Raw genomic sequence first — 23,195 nt, 5'->3', positions numbered from 1 at the left:
CAATATATTCTCTCTCTCTCTCTCTCTCTCTCTCTCTCTCTCTCTCTCTCTCTCTCTCTCACACACATACACACAATGTACTTTTATTGATATTCTGCAGCTTGCTTTTCCTGTTAATAAATAAATGAGGTATCTTTCCTATTTGAATACTGGTTTTTGGTAGGTACACAAATGTCTATCAGCATTGTGCTTTTCTGATGGGAACCTACTAATAGAAATAATGTTGCAAAAAATATCATGACATATAATTATTTTACATGTATTATAGGTATATTAGGACTAAGATAAATTCTTTTCTATTTTAAATTTATATATTTCCCCTTAAAAGAAAAGGGTCTCAAGCCAGGAGGTAGTTAACCAACACCTTTAATCCTAGCACTTGGGAGGCAGAGGCAGGTGGATTTCTGAGTTGAGGTCAGCCTGGTCTACAGAGTGAGTTCCAGGACAGCCAGGGCTACTACAGGTCTCGAAAAACCAAAAACAGGGTTTTGGAGAGATGGCTCAGTGGTTAAGAGCACTGACTGCTCTTCCAGAGGTCCTGAATTCAATTCCCAGCAACCATATGGTGGCTCACAACCATCTTGTAATGAGATCTGATGCCCTCTTCTGGTGTGTCCGAAGACTGCTACAGTGTACTCACATACATAAAATAAATTATATAAATAAGTCTTAAAAACAAAAACACAAAACAAACAACAGGGTTTCACAGGATACCCTAAGAAGGCCTAGAACTTGCTATGTAGATCAGGTTGTCCTTGAACTCAGAACCCAACTGCCTAGCTAAGGTAAATTCTTCGTAGTAAGACTAATAGGAACAAACCACACTTACATTTTAAATGCGGATAAACTGCCAGAGTCTCCCCCTCAAACCACTAAAGAACTTATCTCTCCTACTAATAAAGCAAAAACTGTACCTGTTTCCCACTACAATGGTGCAGTGATACACACGTGAAAACCATATATTAAGTTTAGGTGATTCTTTAAACTTTGAAGATTAATACTGACAACTTCCCAGGGCAGTTCTATTCTTTGAGGGGGCTGAGCTCTTAGAGAAAAAGATGCTATTTCCTCCATTACTACGTCTTAAATAGTAAACTTGGTTCTCTGTGCACAACAGAAGGTTCTTTGCTCACTCAGTCTTATTCATGACGCTCCATAACATTAAATCTCTATGTTTAAAGGGGCAGGGGAGAGGGCTCAACGGTTATAAGCACTGGCTGCTTTTCCAAAGGACTCAGGTACAATTCCTAGTCCATAGGGAAATTCACAGTTGTCTGTAACTCCAGCTCTAGGGGATCTGACACACTTCTGGCCTCTCAAGGCATTAGGAATAGGTCACAGGCATACATACAATATGCCCATATGCATAAAATAAAATCTTTAATTAAAGAAAATATAATAAACTCTATGCTCCATCAAAGTTTACTAATATTTGACTTGTAGATGGGGTGCCAAGAGAAAACAAAAAATAATACATGATAAATGGTCATTTTAGAAGCAAGTTTCTATAGAGAATGATACTAATTTTAAGTTCAAGAAATTTAGGCAAGGCTTTAATTTTAATGTAACCTAAGTATTTATCTTTTATGATTGCTATTTTTCATCCACTATCTGGCTGTGTAGCCGTAGCTAGCCTTAAACTTGCTATGTAGACCTGTCTGTCTCTGCCTCCTGGTATTAAGGCAGGTAACACCTAGCTGACTTGGGTTTTTTGTTGTTGTTGTTTTGACGTTTTGTTTTGAGTCAGGGTCTTTATAAAACTCAAGCTAGCCTCGAACTTTCTCTTTAGTGGAGGCTGATCTTGAACTCTTAAACCCTTATTCTTCTACGACTGAGTGCTGACATCACAGTTGTCACACCTAACCTGAAACTATCTTAATGATAACTCTTTATCCACCTTGACCTCATTTCTAAGGAAGTCAACATACCTGCTTTCGGTTGGTATTCAAAACGAAACAGGCTGCCATCTTGTAATTGTCAGTTCCCTGAAGTAAACTGATCATCACAAAGAAGTAATTTAAGAGTGCTCAGACCTCCAGTGAGGGAGAAATTCTTTCCTTCTCTCCCTCTTTAGCAACTGCCCAGAGAAAGTGCTGCCCTATGGCAGAGACACGTTCACACTGAGCGCTGGGGTGTGCAGAGGGCACTCACCACATCATTCTCCAGCGCCTCCAGCTCCTCGCTGGCCGTGAGCTCCCCTGCATCCCAGGGCTCCAGGTCCTTCTCCTTGTGCTCACCATTCACCTTTGCACTGAGAGCAGAGTCAGTAAAAGCATCTGTGAAGAACAACAGGCAGGCAACACTAAGTATCTATAGCCAAATACATTAGTTGTCTTGTTTTTGTGTTGAGACAGTCTTACTATATATAGCCCTAGATAGCCTGAAATATGTAGCCCAAGCTAGCCTCCTTGTAGCACTCCTTCCTGCATGTACCTTCTCAGTTCTGCGATAGTTACAAGTGCCCACCATGTGTGACTAGGCAGAATGGTTTTAACTTTCTAAGCTTAGGTCTCTGTGCAGTATCCAAATGTACCTCCTGACAATACAGGGATTAAGACCATTCCTAAGTGATCTGTCCCTTTCCAAAACAGTTCCTCAATATCACCTTAAGACGTTCAGATTCAAGCAGGACAGTGGTGTCTCACAACTTTAGTGCCAGCACTCAGGAGGCAGAGGCAGGCAGATTTCTGAGTTCAAGGCTAACCTGGTCAATAGAGCAAGTTCTAGGACAGCCAGAGCTACATACAGAAACCCTGTGTCAGAAAACCAAAAAAGCAGCTGTTCAGATTCTGCAGTGCTGCTGTCTCCGGCAGCCTCATGGATACTTCTAGGAGCCCAGGCTCACGGACATGCACCCAATCCCACGCCTTGTAATATCCCTTGAGGAGTCTAGCTTATGAAAATGTTTGGCACTTACATGCTCAGCTGACCTTACTGCTCTACAGCTGGGAGTTAAAGAGCTGAACAGCATCAGGAATGCTCATGGTCACACATCTAGCACAGTAATGTTTCTGACCTGCTCTGCCAAAGACCATAAGCTCCCAAATTTTTGAACCCTGACCCTTACTACAAGTTACTGCAAAGAGTAGGAGAATAAAATACCATTAAGCTGTAGAATTATTCCATAAAAGTGACTACTCAAGGGGTTTGATCTGACACTGCTATGTATTAGTATCACCAAGGATCAAGGTATTGCCAAAGTAAGACATGTGGGTGGAAAGTTTTAAGCAGAGCACTGCATGGCTAGGTAGCCCTAACCACCTGTCTTCCCAAATGAGGGGCAAATAGACATGAATGTGCACCATACATACGAGGCCTCACCAGCAGATGTCTCCTGCTACATCAATGATAAGGACAGAGAGTACACACAGGCCTCTGAGCAACAGTAGAATGGAACTGCACTCGGGATAAAGCATTTTGCAGAGCATAAGATGTTGCTCATGTCCCAACCCCCCAGCAACTGGAAGCTACAAACAGCCCTAACTAGTCAGCCTCATTACTTCCTGCTAGCTTGACTCAAGCCCTATCCTACATCATCTGACAGCTCTATCAACTATTGGTAAAAATTAAGTTGTGGAGCTGGTGGCCCTGCTCTTGCAGGATCCAGCTTCGGCTCTCAGCACCTATACTGGGAGACTCGTCAAGTCCAGGAGATCTGACGTACTTTTCTGTTTCCTGCAGACACCTGCACTCAGATCAAGATACACTTGAGCAAAATTTTTTTTAATTTATTTCATGTATATAAGTACACTGCAGCTGACTTCAGACACCCCAGAAGAGGCCATCAGATCCCATTACAGATGGTTGTGAGCCACCACGTGGTTGCTGGGAATTGAACTCAGGACCTCTGGAAGAGCAGTCAGTGCTCTTAACTGCTGAGCCATCTCTCCAGCCGGTAAATCAATTTTTAAAAGGTTTACTGGGGCTGGGATCTGATGGCCTCTTCTGGTGTGTCTGAAGACAGCTATAGTGTACTCGTATTCATGAAATAAATTTATTCTTTAAAAAAAAAGAGAGAGTGAGTCTGATTGAACAATCAATTGAATTTACTCTTGTATACCTTCAGGAAGAGGAGTGATTCCGATAATAATGGCAAACAAGTATTTGTTAGGATCCTGAGATCTCTTCAACTACAAGGAACCAAAACCACAGAAGTAGATTACAGGGCACTTTGAGTCATTCAGACTCATCTCTACACAAAAGCTGCAACAAGTTCAAAAACAAAATCCTGTTACCATGTTAATCACCAGTGTTGCAAAAGCAGGAATTTAAGTGAGTAAAACATCTACATAAACACAAACTCAGTATAAAAAAACTAACATTCTAATTCAGGAAGTTAGAACTCAAAGCTGGGAGCTGAGCCCCCAAACAGGGAGGCTTGGGTAGGAGGTTCACTATGGTACAATACATACAATAAGACCCTACCTTAAAAAGAAAGAGGAAGGGAGAGAGAGAGGGAGGAGGAGGGCAGACAGACACAGACACAGACAGAAAAAGGAACATAGGAAAGGAAGACATTATCATAAAAGTTAAAAGCATAGAAGACTGTCTCTCAGCCACACAAATTATATTCCTTTTTTGGAGACAGAACTTTGTCAAATAAATAGTCTGGTACAACAGCCTACAACCCTATGATTATCCATCTTCAGACTTAGGGAATATAGATGTCTACCACAGCTGGCCTAAATGGACCTTTTCTTGTTATGGGGGAGGTCTATAAAAATGTCAGCAGTTGTAGGATAAACCAAAAGCTCCTCTCAAAAGTGTTGTGGATAGCCCTGATGCTGTTTGTATTTTGATGTTAATTCAGCTTCCCCAAGAGGGCTTTAGGACAGGGACAGTGGGAGGACAAGATGTAGCTACAAGTGGCCCCCATTTAGATGGTGATTTATATTTAATATGGCTTACAAGATTAGGATTCTAGTTGTTGTGCCCAGCAACTGAATTACCTGTTGATCCTGAACTAAGTTTGTGTGGTGTTTTCCTTCACATGGCAACTCAACTGGGTTCCAGAAAGAAAGGTAGGGGCTGTAAAGCATGGGCTTGCAAGAAGTGCACCCCAAAAGGCCGTGGGAATTTGGAAGAGTGGAGCTGGTGTGGTAGGGACCCACCAGTGGGAACTTAGCAAGTCCTGTGGCAAGATTTCAGAGCTCCACATCAGAGAGTTTGCCAAAGATGAGAACAAGGCCGGCCGGGGCCAGCTGGAATATCATAGATTGCATTTTTAGTATTTCACGCCACACAAAGATACCACTGTGAGGGTTGGGGGCGGGGAGGGGAGAAGAGACCAAACAAAAAAATAACCCTACAAAAACCAACCCACAAACTTTTACCTACTGTATTGTGTTCTGATCCTGAGCAAGACAAGATAGCAGCCTATTCAGGAGATAGCTATGGAGGAGTGAGTGGGCCAAAAGATTTCCCAGATCAGGCTCCTCTCACTGTCTACACTGTAGGCTGTTAAGAGGGCATTTTTAGTCAGCCTGCTTCATTTCCCCCACTACATGCATAAAGAAAGGGAAATCACACACGGTAACTGAGTGCTCACATAGAATCAGGAGTGTGTTTTGGGGTGTTTTTTCCTCTCTCTAGACATAGGGTTTCTCTGTCTAGCCTGTAACTTGATCTGAGGACCAGGCTGGCCTTGAACCCAGAGATCTGACTGCCTCTTGCCTACTAAGTGCTGGTATGTGCTACTACCATCCAGCTGAGTTTGTTCTTGAGATTGGAGCTCATTCTGTAACAGCCTAGAATGACCTCAAACTCAGTATGTGACCTAGGCTAAACTGTAACATATGGCAATTCTCCTGCCTCAGCATGCCTGTGCCACCATGCCTGGTTAATTAAAAACAGCAAAGGGCTGAAGCTGAAGGAGGACCAGACTGAACAGAACAGACAGGAATCGGGGATGGCTGAGGAGCAGAATGCATGGCTGTCCTGCACAAGGCTCTATTTTCAAGCCCCTCATCACAAGTATACACAGTACACAGGCAAGTGTAAGGGCATACAAACGGCCTCTCTTTTCTGTTACAAAATACTGAAGTACCCTGGGCATAACAGCACAATGTCTACCATCCCCAGTATGTATCCGGTGAGGACAGGAGAAATGGAAGTTAAAAGTCATGCTCAGCTACATAAAAACTCCCAAGTCAGCCCATGATAAGTAAGATCTTGTCGCCCAAACAAGCAAATCTTCAAGGGACTAGAGATGCCTCAAGCAGTTAACAGCAGCACATACTGCTCTTCCAGATAACCCACACCCAATTCCCAACACCAATGTTGGATGGCTTACAACCACCTGTTAACGTAACTTATAGTCTTACGTGGGCACTCATGAGCACGTGCACATACCACACATATATATATATATATAATTTAAAATAAAGCCTGGCAGTGGTGGGACATGATGTTAACCCGAGCACTCAGGAGATGGAGGCAAAGGCAGGCAAAATCTGAGTTTGATGCCAACATGGTCTAATTCTAGAACAGCCAAGGCCACAGAAACTGTTGTGGGATGTCTCCCTTTGCTTCTATGACTTACCATAAAAAATGCTTGCTATTATATTTTTCCCAGCATGAACACGGGGGTGAGGCAGGTGGTAGGGAAGCCAGAGTGAAATCCTAGCTCCAGAATTTGGGGTGGAAAGGCCTTTCTTATCTCACTGAGGCCTCCAAATGTTAATCTTGAGATTTAAAATAGGAAAACCAGTTCCACACTTTTGAGCCAAATGTATTCAAATACTGACCAGGAATGACTTTGGTCAGGATCTCTTCCCAGTTGAGTGGCCCTGAGACATATGTTGTAGGAACTTTAAAGGGCAAACCCATATGGCCACCATACTTTTCCATTTGTACAATCCCCAGAATTCTAGGAAGTTACCTGGTCCTTGGGTGGGTGAGGTTTAATGGGTTAACTTTGGGGCTAAAAACATAGGTTAGTGGTTAAGAGCACTGACTGCTCTTCCAGAGGTCCTGAGTTCAATTCCCAGCAACCATATGGTGGCTCACACCATCTGTAATGGGATCTGATGCCCTCTTCTGGTGTGTCTGAGGACAGGTACAGTATACTCGCATACATTAAATTAACTGATTAATTAATTCATTACATAAAAGAATCAAATACATCTTAAAAATAAAACAAAAACAACCAAGAAAAGAAACACAGGATGGCAGGAGACCAGAAGAGCAGTGTCGTGAGGAATATGATGGCTGTGGTCCTGTGTAAGCTGCTACACAAGATGTTGAAGGGTAATGTGCCTAGTGAGATACTGCTCTGCTGGAAACAAAACAAACAGGTTATATGGAAAACCGATCTCTGCCACACATGTCACTGAAAACTTGCATCAAGTCCCTAACCACAACACAGTGCATGCCAGAAATACACAGCTCTGTTCTGCATAACAGCACCTGTTTTGTCTGGGGGAAAAAAGGCCAATAGCAAATACCATCCATTCTGAATGACTAAGCCCACTGAACATAACACATTTACCATTTACCTGATTAAATGTCAGGAAACAGTTTGTTTTACACACTGGAGATCATCATCAACGCATAACCACAAAATGCAGGGCTCTGGGGAGTCCCATCATAGACCATAGTTGTTCCTTCAACTGGAAACTTTAAAGCAGAGAAACAGAAAGAACTAAGGTATCAAAATAAAAACCAAGCCCCAGGCTATCTCTGACTCTCTCTCACTGAGGCCAGGTGGGACAGGAAGCCAGGCCTCTCTGGGAACAATTCTGAGTCCCAGCTCATCTTTAAAGATCTTTGCACTAAAGGAAATTCTGAATGGCTACCTGGACCCACTAGCAGATAGAGACATCACCCTAACAAACAATACTGTGGACACCAATGTGTCAAAACTTTCTGGGGAGCAGGACAGGTACCACAGCAAATAGCAGAAACAAAGAGCCACCCCCAAATACCAAGTATAAACAGAAAGTCAAGACAACAAACTGCCAACCACAATATGACAGGATGCTACATTTTCAGAGAATCACGTCTAACTGCCTCCAGGGCACTGACACCTAGAGGGGATGTCTAACCCACCCGTGGTGGCTGCCAAAGGGTCATTTCCCCAGCATGCTCTAGAAGGGGTTGCATATAAATGATCTTGAGGGGATCTTGTAATCCTAGGACTCCAAACGAAGAAGCAGCTAGGCTACTTTCACAGTGCATTCCTTCACAGTGGATGCACTGAATGCACGGCTGTAGTTTAAAGGCCACCCCCACAACATATGTACACATACACAAAGGAAAAGTCAAATAGCTCAAATCGCTAGGCACAATTTACTTATGCTAGAATGCTTCTCAGTAAAGAAAGAATTACATGTGCTAAGCCTATTACTTGTCAAATCTAAGGCTTTAGAGTTTTTATTGTCTAAAGTGTATTATGGGGAAGGAGAGATGGCTCAGCAGTTAGGAGCATGCACTGTTCTCATGGGACAGCTCACAATCTTATGTTAACTCCAGTTAGGGGATCTAACCCCCTCTGCTGGCCTCTATGGGTACTAGCAATGCACATGCTGTATATAGAGGCCTGCAAGCAAAAACAAAGACATAGATCAAAACATTAAATCAGTCCTTCTAAAAAGTGCATCAAGATGACTAGAAATGATCTGCAACCACAAAAAATATGCTTAAATATGATGCTACTGAAAAATATCGTTTTTAGATTTCTTTTGTTTCCCAGAACTGAATGTTAAACAAAATGTAATCTTTGTCTGTATCGATATGCCTATAAAAAAATAATAAATGACTGCTATTGGCTTGATTCCGAGGATTAGGAACTCATCTGGAGGAATGATTATGCAATAAGGACTAGAGAGGGACACTGTTACAGCCTAGGAAAGCTTGCTACACCCCCAGTAGACCACGGCTTCTCCAACCATCTCCTCAAGTGCCTCAGGAGTCACAAGAAAAAGCTGCCTTGGGTGCCAGGAAACCCTCATTCTCCTCAGCCCACAGAAACCATGTCAACTGCATCAAGTGCAGCCCAGCAAACTAATAGTAAAGTATCCAGCTGAAGAGCAACTCGGGTGAGCAAAAAGCTCAGGACTGAAGAGCAAAGGCGTAATCTGGTTCTGAAAGAGTGTCTACCACCCTCTGCGGTGCATGGGCTTTTGTAGAAAGCAAACCCAAGGACAAACAGGGCAGATGAGATAAGCTCAAGAAGGCCATCAAGGCTGAAGAATAACGGGAAGGAACGTTGACAAGAAGTCATTCTGGAAGTCTATCCCTAAAGAAGAGCATAATATGAAGTCCTTGCCAGGTGTGGGAGCCACTGCCTTCATGGTGGTGGTAGTGGAGGAACATCATTGAATTCAAGCCCAGCCAGAGCTACACAGTGAGACCCTATCTCAAAAAACTTGAGAGTATCTATTTTGAGGAGCAGTACTTGTTTCTCTTTCAGAGGCCTGGGTTCAATCCCAGCACCCACATAGAGACTGTCATCTATAACTAGTTCCAGATATCAATGCCCTCTTCTGACCTCAAGGACACAAAGTCTGCATACACAGGCAAACTCATTCATGTAAAATAAATCCATAAAAATTTCAACTTACTACACTGGCACAGTAACAAGACACCACAGCTCTGGACAGAATCAGATACAAGGCACAACAAAATATAATCAGAAATTCATATATCATTTTTTAAAGATTTAATTTTATATGTTTGAGTGTTTTGCCCTCATGTATGCCTGCAGCACCTGCAGAGCCTAGAAGAGGACATCAGCTCCCCTGGAACTGGAGTTAGAGAGGTATGAACCCCTTTTGAATACTGGTAACAGATCTGGGTTTTCTGCAAGATTGAGCAGGTGCTCTTAACCACTCGGTCTCCTCCACAGCTGCCACACATCTTGACTTCTGGTAGCATCACTGTCAGGAAAGGCACTAAGTCACTTCCCTACAAGGACAGTCTCTATAGCAGAGGATGCTTGACGTGACATATCCACATCAACCGTCAAGTTAAAATCCGCCACAAGCTCAATCAGTTCCGGGGCTTGAGAGTGAGGCTCAGCTGGTAAGAGTGTTTCTCTTCCAAAAGACCAAGTTCAGATCCCAGTACTCACAAAGAAACCCACAACCTCTTGTAACTTCAGCTCCAGAGGAGCCAATGCTCTCTTCTGGCCTCTGTGAAAATCTACACATGTAGTAGACACAAATAAACCATATATGCATATATAAAAACAGCTCAGTCTAATCTACTTAGTGAGTTCCAGGACAGCTGGGACTGCACACAGGTCCTACCTCAAAATCAAATCAAATAAGATAAGGTAAAATACCTAGGTATGATGACACATACCTTTAATTCCAGCACTTGGGAGGCAGAGAGGCAGACAGAGAGAACTCTGTGAGTTTGAGTGCAGCCTGGCCTACATAGCATCATGTTCCAGGCCAGTCAGGGCTAGAGAATGAGACCTTGTCTCACATAAATAAAACCGTAAGCATACAAACCACAAAAGGTCAGGAATAAAAACCTTCACAGGCTAAACTTTCATAGGTAAGGAAATAAAGAAAAACAAGTGGATGGGACTTTATTGGGGGGGGTGGTAATAATTTTTGCTAAAGTAAATAAAAATTAATTTAAAAAGCTGGTCAAGCTCAAGGCCAGCCTGGTGTACAGAGTGAGTTCAAGAAAGCCACAGAAACGCTGTCTGGAGAATCAAAACTCAAACAAGAGGGGCTGGAGAGATAGCTCAGTGCACTGAGATGGTTAAGAGCACTGACTGCTCCTCTAGAGGTTCTGAGTTCAATTCCCAGCAACCATATGGTGGCTCACAACCATCTGTGATGGGATCTGATGCCCCCCTTCTGGTGTGTCTGAAGACAGCTACAGTATACTTACATACATAACACAATATCTAATTTCAAGAAGAGAAGAGAAGAGAAGAGAAAAGGAGGGGAGGGGAGGGGAGGGGAGGGGGAGAGATGGGGAGGGGGAGGGATGGGGGAGGGATGGGGAGGGGAGGGAAGGGAAGGAAGCAAGAATGACTAATTGCAGGGCATGGATGGCAGTGAGCATGTCCCAGCACCCTGCAGACGACAGGGAAGGAACTACAGCCCTAGGTCACCCTAATCTGCACAGCACAGACCTGTTCCCAAAACAAAAACTTCAAAACAAGCTTCAAATGACTAATTTCTTAAAATGATAAACACATGAAAGCAAATTTTGTAGCAAACACAAACAACACTGGGGAAATGACATTTTGGCATGCAGAAATTGACAGGATTATAGGTGTACAGACTCAAATGGGATAGCTTCTGACAGCACCGTGGTTTGTCTCCATAATGAACTGACTAAACTAAGAAATACCATTGTGGTTAGTAAGTATCTCTGTTAGGTCTGCAAGTCCATTTCCAGAGAGAGTTCTCTCCTGAGGGCTAGAAGTTAACCAGTTAGCCCTGATGTATTTACAGTACGGTGGCGTTACCTGGAGGTGGTGCTTAATTAGAGGTCACGGGGCTTCTGTCCTTGACCTACAATACATGTTGCCCTGGTTGGTGCCTTTTGCTTTCCTTCTGCCTCCTTGAGGTGAGACCCTCAACCACCGTACAACCTACTGCTCTTCAAAGTTCACAGAACCAAAGAACCATATTCTATAGGCTCTGAAACCATGACTCAGGCTAAATAATCCCCCTGTACGCTGTTTCTATCAGGTTCATCATAGCAACAGGAAACTAACCAAACCCCATGAGGAGAAATAGTGGATCCTTCTCTTGCCAAGATCCATTCACAACCAGGAGGAAAATGCCTTGATCCTTAGATTACAACATAATAATATTGGCCAGAACAACACTTATTCTTTTATTGTGATCACACAATGAAGAGATAAGCGGTCTAGGAAAGAAGCGACCAGGATTGGTGGAAACACAGACCTTGGTGTGGGATACTAGCTTCCAAAGTTCAGGGCCAGGAGCTGGAGACACGGTTCAGTAGTGGAGAATACCTGGTACACTTTCAGAGGGCATGAGCTCGGTTCCCACGGCCACATCTGACAGTTTCACAACCTCCTCTAACTCTAGCTCCAGGAGAGTCCACACTGGCCTCATACAGGAGCACAAACTTATACACAATAAATCTAAAAATAAAAAACATTTTTTTTAAAAAAGGCATAGCTCGACAGCAGCAGCACTGCACTCCGAACACAGGGCAGGCAGCCTGAGGAAGCACCTCAGGCACTCCGCTCTAAGGAAACGGAGGGCCTTCTGCAGCTGCCACCTGACTGGGTTAAAAAACAGAAGATCCTATAAGCTTAGGGCCAGAAGAAGCAAAGCAATCAACTGGCACCAACCAAATCATTTTATCCACAATAAAATAAAATAAGCTTTAAGCTTATGCATGTATACGGCAGCAGTGAGAGCAGGTGAACATATGTGCCCTGAAGCACACCTCTCTCTCTACCGTGTAAGTCTCAGGGACAGAACTCGGGTCACCAGGCTTGGTACTGTATGCCTTCATCAACTGAGACATCTTATCTTCTCCCATATTCCTTTTAGGACTTGATGTAGGAACCATTTTAAACAGTATCTGGAAAGAATCAATATGAAAGAGCAAACACCAACATGCTGTTTTCTTTAAAAAATACAATTTGCTACTTAAAACTGTCTTGGTTCCTCCCACAGATCATAGGAAAGCTGAGGTAGGAATTCAAAGAAGGAGCTTGAAGCAGACACCTTGGTGGAATGCCACTTGCTGCTTTGCTTCCAGCCTCCTGTCCAGAGGTCGTACCTACACAGAGAGGGATTGATCCCCCTCCAGTCAGCAATAAAAAAATAGAAAAAACCAAAAAGTCCTATACAGTTGTCCAAGGGCCAAAGTGATGAAAGATACTCTTCACTAAGGGTCTCTCTTCCCAACATGTCAACCAACCAAGCACATGCCCATAAGGCTCTTCTCTCTCAAATAACTCAAATGCCAGGGATGTAGCAGCACATGTTTGCAGCTCACTGCTGTTTTACACTATACTGTGCTGAACTCATGGGAAAAAGAAAGCTAACCTCTCCTAAATGCTATCCAAATGCTGCTGGCCAATGGCATGCTTCTCTCGATTGAAGCCTTACCTTTACTGCGCACATGCACACTTAGACATGAACCGAGCCTGTCTGGGGTTTTCTATTCTCTGTCACTACAAACACTGAACTCTACAGCACTTTCATGTCTGGGAAGGCATGTTGCTATGAAAGAAAACATCTTCTTCTTCTCTTTGTTAATACATGGAAGTACAGAGCCTTTAGCATCACATCAGCATACTTGAGATCACTAAGAACCGACCACAAAAAGCATTACAAAATCTTCAAATGATCAAATCTACTTTAATAATGTTTGTATTTATTTAGCATTGACTTTTGCAAGCTGGGTACTGACCCAGTCAGGGAAAGGAAAGCGGCTAGTGCTGAGCTAGCAAAGTCCTGTCTGCCATACAGCCAGCCCTCGGCTGGACTCCCGCATGTCCATCATTGGCTACAGAGTCAGGATCATCCTTGGCTACAGAGCCAGCAGCCGGGAATACGGGAGAGCCCATGGGGTGGGGGACCACACAGACACACAGCCCACTAAAATGGCTCAGTGTAAAGCTACCGACCACCACACAATGAAACTTTTATTGCTGCAGGGCACTAACACAATAGAGAATTGGTTCCCATAGGCTATCTCTGACATCTATACAGATACCACAGCACCCAGGCCCACATATATAATAGATAAATTAATTTTTTTTTTTTTTTGGTTTTTTGAGACAGGGTTTCTCTGTGTACTCCTGGCTGCCCTGGAACTCACTCTGTAGACCAGGCTGGCCTCGAACTCAGAAATTTGCCTGCCTCTGCCTCCCAAGTGCTGGGATTAAAGTAAATGTAACTTTTTAAAAGTGAAATATGTAAGAAATCAATCAGGGCTTACTTTTTTTTTTTTTTTAAAGATTGATTTATTTATTTATTTATTTATTTATTTATTTATTTATTTATTTGTTATGTAAGTACACTGTAGCCGTCCTCAGACACTCCAGAAGAGGGAGTCAGATTTTGTTACAGATGGTTGTGAGCCACCATGTGGTTGCTGGGATTTGAACTCCTGACCTTCGGAAGAGCAGTCGGGTGCTCTTACCCACTGAGCCATCTCACCAGCCCAGGGCTTACTTTTACTAGTACTAAACAGCAGTCTTAACCCTCCTGCCTCGCCTTCTGGGTAGGCACTACCAGGCCCAGCAAAACTCCTTTCTTGTTTTTAATGCTCTGACCTGCTGTTATACAGCAGGTTTTCTACACCTGCCAACATCCCCTCCAGAGGAAATGAGGTTCTCACAGACCAGTGAACAGAAGGTCATGTGGGGATGGGCCCAAGCCAGGCCTAGTGTCAGCCCTCACCTGCTGCTACTAGATCCTGAAGCAGAACTCTTAGCTACTTCTTTGGCACCAGGTCTGCCTGAGCGTTGCCATGTTCCCCACCATGATGATAATCGACTAAACTTCTGAAACTATAAGCAAACTCCAATTAAATATTCACTTTCTTTTATAAGAGCTGCCGTGGTCATGGTGTCTCTTTGGAGATAGAATGTTTACTACGATGGTTATACATGGGGGGAGGAACAGGGATGAGGACTTGCAAGATTCCTGGGGGCCCTACTAACAGTATAAAAAGAAGTAAAAAGCTGCTAAGGACAGAGACTGACAAGCAAACCTGCCTGCAAGCTACACAGAAGGCTCCAAGGCTGCAGTATTCACATGTTATTATATTCATGTTATTACACATGTTGGCATAGAGCTGCTTTTCTGAGTTACCCCTAATCCTTTTAAGTAACTTCTCACTCCTAGGAATCTCAATTAAACTCATTAGTTCATGAACCTCACAGCGCTGCGACAGTCATTGCCATGGTCTGTTGATGTGTTATGTCACCCCAGAAGGCTGTCACACAACATGTGGGCATATGTATAAAAATACAGAAGTTAAGTTCTGTATTTTCTGAATGTCTGAAAGTAACTTTAGCAAATGCTTTCCATTTGTGTGTCTATTTCCACAAGTGTCTGTATTTGTCAAGTGGTATTTAAACGCACAAGTTTGTCTGTAGTTCCCTAGAGGGAGGAAGCTTCACAGAGGTTCTCAAAAGAACTCCGAAGAATCTCTACATCTCGCCGAGCTGTCCAGAGCCATAAGCAGAGGGACAGGAACACGGCAAGACATTTGTAGCCATCTTTGGCTTGTTTCATTTACTTTAGGGGTGTACGTGTGCGAGCACGTGTAAGGAGGTGCACAATCTGCACTGGAAAGCAGGCAGTGCAGTGTCGTTCATCCTGTCACGCAGCCTCCTCCTCTGATACAGAGTTCCTCCCTACATCTTGGACTTGGCATTTTCTCCAGTAGGCTGGAGGCCAGCAAGCTCCAGCAATCCTCCTGTCTCACCCTACAGAGCTGGACCACACCTGGCTTGTTATACCAGTGTAGAGATCCAGGGCCTTTGTGGTGGTCCAGCATGCACTAAAGGTCACTGAATCATCTCTCCAGCCCTAATTTCCTAGACTTCATATAGAATTGTAGTTCTTTAAAAATGCTTTAGGATAGCCGGCCGGTGGTGGCGCACGCTTTTAGCACTTGGGAGGCAAAGGCAGGTGGATTTCTGAGTTCAAGGCCAGCCTGGTCTACAGAATGAGTTCCAGGACAGCCAGGGCTACAGAGAAACCCTTTCTTGGAGGAAAAAAAAAAGCTCTAGGATATTAAATATTATGAATTCAAAGACATTATGAGCCCATGTACTATGTGCCAAGCAAGACACTGTGGTAGATAATGCGACTTTTAAAAGATTAAAGCCATAGTGGTCCACGCCTGTAATCCTACTACTGAGAGGAAGCTCAGACAAGAGAACTGCAAAGAGTTCACAGCAAATTCAAGGACAGCCTGGGCTATAGAGTAAAGTCTTGTCTAAGAAAAATAAAATAAAAAATAAAGACATTACTCAGATTTAAGACCTCAGACTATAATGAGGAGACCATGATCCTCCTACAGCCTGGCCTAAGAGTGGTCAAATGGGCACTGGGGAGGGGCCAGGCAAGCACAAGCGTGTAAGAGAGCAGTGTAAAGGAGGGAAACAAGCCAGGAGTGAGTCAGAAGAGAGATGATGTGTTTATGAAAGAGATGCAGGCACTGGTAAAGCCTCAACTGTGGCATAAGAATCTGAAAGAGCCCAAAAGGACCTGTGAAATAGAGGCTCCACACAGCCTCAAGTAGGGCTGTATATATGAGGAACGGGGAAGGGACTTGTTTCAGGGAAAGGGGACTTGAATAATTTTCAGGTAGAATTGAAAGAGTCAATAGCAGGAAGAGTGTGGAGTCCAGAAATAAGTGGTATAAAAGCACAAGGTGATGGCCTACAGCTAACAAGCTAAAGTCCAACACCCAGAGCCCACAGGTGTTGTCCTCTTCTCTCTACACAGTAACACATACACACAACACAACACAACACACAACAGAGACACACACCACACACACTTAAAACAAGTAAAAGCCAAATGAAAGATCGGGAGGGGTAGGAATGCTGTGTGGAAACACAGAAGATGGGGTTTAGTTGCTCCTTCCACAGAGCCAGAAAAGGAGAATGAGATTTGCAGAGGAGGAGTGGCAGGTAGTTGTGGTCGCTCCAGGTCACTCCCAGTAAACCACTCGCTCATTACTTCTTACTGAAAGTGGCATCTAGAAAGCACAAGTGATTCTTTGGGCTGCTTCCAATTGGAGTGGTCATAAATAAGAAGCTGAATTAGATGATACATGTAATACTAGAGCCAAGTATCGGCGCTGAATATGAGATGAGACATAAAGCATGTTCTGCTATTGCACCAAACCAGAACAGCATGTAACTCTTTTTTAAAACATCAGCTCTAAATAGTTCCAATGCAGAAGGAAGAATGATTTAGGCTGAGGGTTGGCAAGCTTCCCTGTCAAAGGCCAGATGAGGTGTATATGCAAGGCCTGCTGTCTGTATTAGGACTGACCTCCAGCTCTACAGGACAGCAGCTGCAGCCAACACATGAATGAAGAAACACAGCGCTGTTACAATCCAACTTTGTGTACTACTGTGTCCATCTGCTGACCTGCTATCTGGGCTGGCTGAGACCACACAAAGGCACAAAGCAGTAAAGTGGCAGCATGAGAGACAAGAGAGAAGCCATAGAGATCCAACACATAGGGAGGTCATCAAAACAAAGGATACAATACAAACAGAAGGTCACTAATCACTAGGGACTGGGAAACAGGCAGTGACAGCTGAGGTTAGCATGTAAGAAGACCTTTGGAGGGGACAATGGGAAGATGGGTGTGGGGGGGAAACAAAACAAAAAAAATGCAGACCAGATAGGCACACTGGAAAGAACAGAGCCTAAGACACAAGTCCCATTCCAAGAAGAGCAGCACACGCTCTTTTTTTTTTTTTTTTTTTTTTGGTTTTTCAAGACAGGGTTTCTCTGTGTAGCCCTGGCTGTCTGTCCTGGAACCCACTCTGTAGACCAGGCTGGCCTTGAACTCAGAAATCCACCTGCCTCTGCCGAGTGCTGGGATTAAAGGCGTGCACCACCACGCCCAGCTCTCTTAAAGTAGGTGCAAAAATAGGAAAAGATAGGGCAGGGGCAGGCACAGTTGATGAAGCACTTGCAGAGCAAGCAAGAGGACCTAAGCTTGAACACTAGGACCCACAAAATACTGCACAACTGTCATCTCGGTGCTAGGGATGCAGACAGGAAAATCCCCAGGCCACCCACTCTAGCCAATCAGTGAACTCCAGGTTCAGTAAAAACCCTGTTCCAAAAATAAGATAGGACATGACTGAGGAAAATCACTCGTCTTTAATCCCAGCATTCAGAAGGCAGAAGCAGGCAGATCTCTGAGTTCGAGGCCAGCCTAATCTAAATAGGTTCTAGGGCAGAGAATCTATCTCAAAAAACAAAAAGAAGAAAGAAGAGGGGTTGGGACAAAACCTCATCCAACATCTACTTCTGACTTACACGGATACAGAGGCACACAAGCACATGCAGAAAATACACACAGCCAAGTGCTCTAGGGCTAGAAGGTCGGCTCAGTGAGTAACAGTACTTGCCATGTACACATGCGGATCTGAATTTGAATCCCCAGAACTCACCTAAGAGCCGGACTCTCAGTGTCAGCTTTTGTGATCCCTAAACTCCTCTTAAGGAGACCTGGGAGTGAAGACAAGCATCCCTGAAACTCACACTTGCAGCTAGTCTACTGAATACAGCAGAGAAGCTACAAAGAAACCAACTAGGGCTGAACATCCGGGCTGCACACAGGAAAAGCAAGTGCTCCCAATCTGTTTGCAGCAGAGCCCTACTAAGAAAAGACCACAGTGCCTTTCCAGGACCCACCTCAGGGCTATTAACAGGCTCTACCTCCAGTTCCAATGGGTCCAACATCCTCCTCTGGCCTCTGTGGACGCTGTACACAAACATACACACATGCAGGCAAACACTAATACACATAAATTAAACTAAAAGTGTAAAAATCCTTTAAAAATAAAAACAAACCTATAACATTTTAGTTTTTAAAAAGCTAACTTTCGGGCTGGTGAGATGGCTCAGTGGGTAAGAGCACCCGACTGCTCTTCCGAAGGTCCAGAGTTCAAATCCCAGCAACCACATGGTGGCTCACAACCATCCGTAACGAGATCTGGCGCCCTCTTCTGGAGTGTCTGAAGACAGCTACAGTGTACTTACATATAATAAATAAATAAAGCTTTTTTTAAAAAAAAAAAAAAGCTAACTTTCCATTAAGAGCTGATCTTTTCAGCAACGATGAATGACAATCACCTGTCCTCTCACCACCTGGGCAAGTGAAGCAGGAGGATCAGGAGTTCAGGACCAGCTTCCTCTTCAGAGGCTATTTCAAAGCCACCCTGCTCTATACATTCATGAAAAAGAATCTCATGACCTGTTCTACCTATGTGTGAGCTCAACAGACTCTAGCGAAGATACTTTGACTCAGTCCGTAAACCATATTGGCCCACAGCATAGGGATAATTCTAAGCCTTCCATATATCTGTGAAGATAGATGAACATGGGGCTGGAGAGATGCCTTAGTTAAGAGCATTAGCGGCTCTACCTGAGGACCCCTGTTCAAATCAAAGCACATGATGGCAGCTAACAACTGTCTCTAACTCTAGTTCCAGGGCATCCAATGCCCTGGTTTTGGTCTCTTGGGCTCCAAGCACACAAACAATACAGACATAGATATGCAGACCAAAATCCCATGCACATTAAAATCATTTTTTAAAGATTTATTTATTTTATGTATGAGTACTTTATCTACATGTACACATGCACACCAGAAGAAGGCATCACATCACATTATAGATGGTTGTAAGCCACCATGTGGTTGCTGGGAATTGAACTTGGGAAGAGCAGCCAATGCTCTTAACCACTGAGCCATCTTTCCAGCCCCTATATAAGTTATTTTTAAAATCAGATGCTGAGGAAGACAGTTTAGTGTTTAAGAACACTGGCTGATCTACTAAAAGACTTGGGTTCAATACCCAACACTCACATAGTGGCCCACAATAATCAGGAGCTCCAGTTTCAGGTTATCCAACACCATCTTCTGGACCCTATGGGCACTGCATGCATGTGGTGCAGACACTAATGAAGGCAAAACACCCATAAACAGAAAAACAAAACGTATAAAAGAAAGTTCTAAAAAAAGATGTGTATGAAAGCTGGGCGGTGGTGGCGCACGCCTTTAATCCCAGCACTTGGGAGGTAGAGGCAGGCGGATTTCTGAGTTCGAGGCCAGCCTGGTCTACAGAGTGAGTTCCAGGACAGCCAGGGATATACAGAGAAACCCTGTCCTGAAAACCAAAAAGATGTGTATGAAAAAACAGGGATTTTCTGTGTGTAGCCCTGGCTGTCCTGTAACTCAGATCCACCGGCCTCTGAATCCCTAGTGCTGGAACAATGACTTCTCAAACCTGTTGAACTCGAGCCTCAGAAAAGGTTCAGCAGATAAAGGCACGGGCCACCAACCTGGCAACCTGAATTTGCACCTCAGGAACCACATGGTAGGAGGAGAGAACAGGCTTCCACAAGCTCCCCCTGAGCTCCACTTGTACATCAAGGTATGCGTGCACACACACGCACATACATGCAATACATTTTAAAACAACCCACTGACAAAATAAAGTATGCATCAGGGTTCAAAAGCTGGACTGACGCTACCTGCTTTAAAGGGTTAGCTTGTAGGGAGTGGTGACTCTTGTCTGATCTACATAGTGAGATCGTGTCTCAGAAAACAATTTTTTTTCTCCTGCAAAAGCCAGACACGAAAAGAAAAAAAAAAAAAAAAAAAAAAAAAAAAAAAAAGAAACCTGAATCATACCATAACCTGTAGCTTCCACTGCCTGCAACGGCTTTGTTTTAGGTGGTGGTTGTTGTTTTGAGACAGGATCTTGTTATTTATACCAATCTGACCCAGAACTCAGTAGGTAGTCTGATAAGCCACAGCCTCTGCAAAATTAGGGTTACAGTGTCTGCCACCATGCTTTACTCTTTATCTGTGACTACATCCTTAATATTAATAAAGAGCTGCCCCCACAGTGCTCATCACCACAGTGCAATGTGAAGGACAGCCGTGATAAGCTAGGGTTAAAGAACTGGGCTCTGTCCCTACTCGACCACATGGTGGTTGTGAGCCATCCTGTACACACTGGATGGCTCACAAGCACCGTTAACTCCAGGTCTAGGGGATCCAATACCTTCCATCAACCCATATGCCAATACACAGAATGTAAAACTAAAAACGTTTTTAGAGTCTCCACTATGTGACCTGAGCTATCCTCAAACTCACTATGTGGACCAAGCTGGCCTTGAACTTACAAACATCTGCCTGCCTCTGTTTCTGCCTCCCAAGGGCTAAAAGTGAGAACCACCACCCTCAGCTGATTTCTTTTTCTTTTAAACAAGAATTTAAATTGTTTTTATTTTACATGTATTGCTTATTTTATTACTTGTTGGGAGAGTGCGTGCATGCATGCAGACATTAGAGGACAACTTGTAGAGCTGGTTCTCTCCTCAGGCGTGTATGTTCCAGGGATTGAATTCTGGGTTGGCAGCGAATATTTTTACTTTTGAGCCATCTAACCAGCCTTTAAAAATACTGCCAGCTTCAACTTTATTGTTCCATGACTGGTACCTGAACCTAGGATCTCATGCATACCACTCAAACACATTTCCCAGTGGTGTTGCTGGAGTTTTTTGCTTTTTATTTTTTTAAATAAAAATGGGGGGGGGGGTCTTAGTTAGGGTTTCATTGCTGTGAACAGACACCATGACCAAGGCAACTGTTATAAGGACAACATTTAATTAGGGCTGGCTTAAAGATTCAGAGGTTCAGTCCATTATCATCATAGCAGGAAGTAAGGCAGCATCCAGGCAGGCATGGTGTGGAAGGAGCTGAGAGCTCTACATCTTCAGCTGAAGGATGCTAAGAGAAGACTGGCTTCTAGGCAGCTAAGTTGAGGGCCTTAAAGCCCACATCCACAGTGATATACCTCCTCCAAGAAGGCCACACCTCCAAATGGTGCTACTTCCTGGTCCAAGCATATTCAAACCATCTCAGGGTGTGTGTGTGAGGGTGTGCGTGTATGTGCACGCAGGCGCATGTTTTGCTGATATGTTTACCTGTGCATGGTTGGTCTTCGAGGGTGTCAGTTTTCCTGGAAGTGAAATTACAGGCAGTGTCAAGCCTTCATGTGGGTGGGTAAGGTAAAGAGAGCTGAACCCTAGTCCTCTGGAAGAACAGCCAGTGCTCTTAAGCGCAGAGCTATTGCTCCAGCCCTGTCTATTGTTGTCTCTGAGGTTTTCTGTTTTGGTTTGGTTGGATTTGTTTGTTTGAGATACGGATCTCACTGGCCTTGAACTCAAGGCAGTCTCCTGCCTCAGTGTCCTTCCTGAATTCTGGAATAACAGTGAGCCCATCATGCCTAGCTAACAACCTCAAGATTCTGACAGTGGTGCTAAAGAAAAATGATGAAAACAGAAGCTCCAGGGAGAACTTGACTTCCTTCTGCATCGGGAAGCTTGGATGGCAAACTACCGCCTATTAGTCCATCTCTGATCAAAGTCTACCATATTAGTTAGTGTATCAGCAAAACCTTACAAGATAATGGTTAACTGAGACAAAAAAAATAAAGGCACTATGAGTCAAAGAAAGCAAGTGTGTCCTTCAGAGCCACACCGTTCCTCAGGACTAGAAGCCTAAGGCTCAGACCCTCAAGCAGGGTGTATTATGTTTGTGCTGGGGAGAGGGGTGGGGGTTGCTGCTTGCTTATGTCTGTGCATCATATGAATACAGTGTTCAAGGGGGCTAGAAGAGGGTGCTGTGTCTCCTCAAACTGGGGTTGCAGTTATGAGACACCATTTTGGAGTTAGGAATCAAGACCAGGTCTTCTGGAATATTATTCATCATTTCACAAGCTGATTATTTGTAAATAAGAATATAACGAAACAGCTGGGCGTGGTGGCACATGCCTTTAATTCCAGCACTTGGGAGGCAGAGACAGGCAGATTTCTGAGTTCGAGGCCAGCCTGGTCTACAGAGTGAGTTCCAGGGCAGCCAGGGCTACACAGAGAAACCCTGTCTCGAAAAACAAAACAAACAAACAAACAAACAAAAAACAGAATATAACGAAACAAAGACTGATGTCTTGGAAAATGTCCCTAAGTATCTAACTAAAACTAGCAAGCACTGATTAGATCTTCTCTTACTCCAGGAAACTAAAAAGCCATAAGGTAAAGACCACTCCTTTTAATGCAGCACTGATCACCTTAGTTTATCTGATTAATGAAGCATGACAAATTAGTAGGTCAAACTTCTATACATAAGCAGTATTCCCTCAGCAACACTTCACTCTCAAAAAGATCCCAGCACTCAGGAGAAAGGGGCAGGTAGATCTCTAAGACTGGTCTACTGAGGGCATTCTAGGAAAGCCAGAGCTACACAGAAAAACTTTGCCTTGGGAAACAAAACAAAAACAAACAAACAAACAAACAATAGCAACTTCTACCAGCGTATGATATTTGCACACACAGGCACACACACGGAGAGCCTGACTCGAGAGCTTGGGAGAAGGCAGATCCAAGAGCCAACCTCAATCCCCAGCATCCACACAGAAGCCAATGAATAAATCTTTAAAAACTAAAATAAAACTA

General features: G+C 43.8%; 1 protein-coding gene across 7 annotated transcripts in view; it reads right to left on the bottom strand.

The window, feature by feature from the left end:
- The window catches only part of Atxn2 (ataxin 2), a 102,104-nt gene that overhangs the window by 39,650 nt on the left and 39,259 nt on the right, over nt 1-23,195 (bottom strand). For all 7 annotated transcript variants that reach the window (XM_021161688.3, XM_021161685.2, XM_029477312.2 and 4 more), the window contains exon 6: nt 2,152-2,276. In XM_021161688.3, the coding sequence (XP_021017347.2) occupies nt 2,152-2,276 (125 nt within the window). The remainder of the gene's footprint in view (nt 1-2,151; nt 2,277-23,195) is intronic.

This window comes from Mus caroli, unplaced genomic scaffold (genome assembly GCF_978045245.1).
Source record: "Mus caroli unplaced genomic scaffold, Mus_caroli_1 scaffold_4, whole genome shotgun sequence".
Classification (NCBI taxonomy): domain Eukaryota; kingdom Metazoa; phylum Chordata; class Mammalia; order Rodentia; family Muridae; genus Mus; species Mus caroli.
This window is presented reverse-complemented; position numbering and strand designations above follow the sequence as displayed.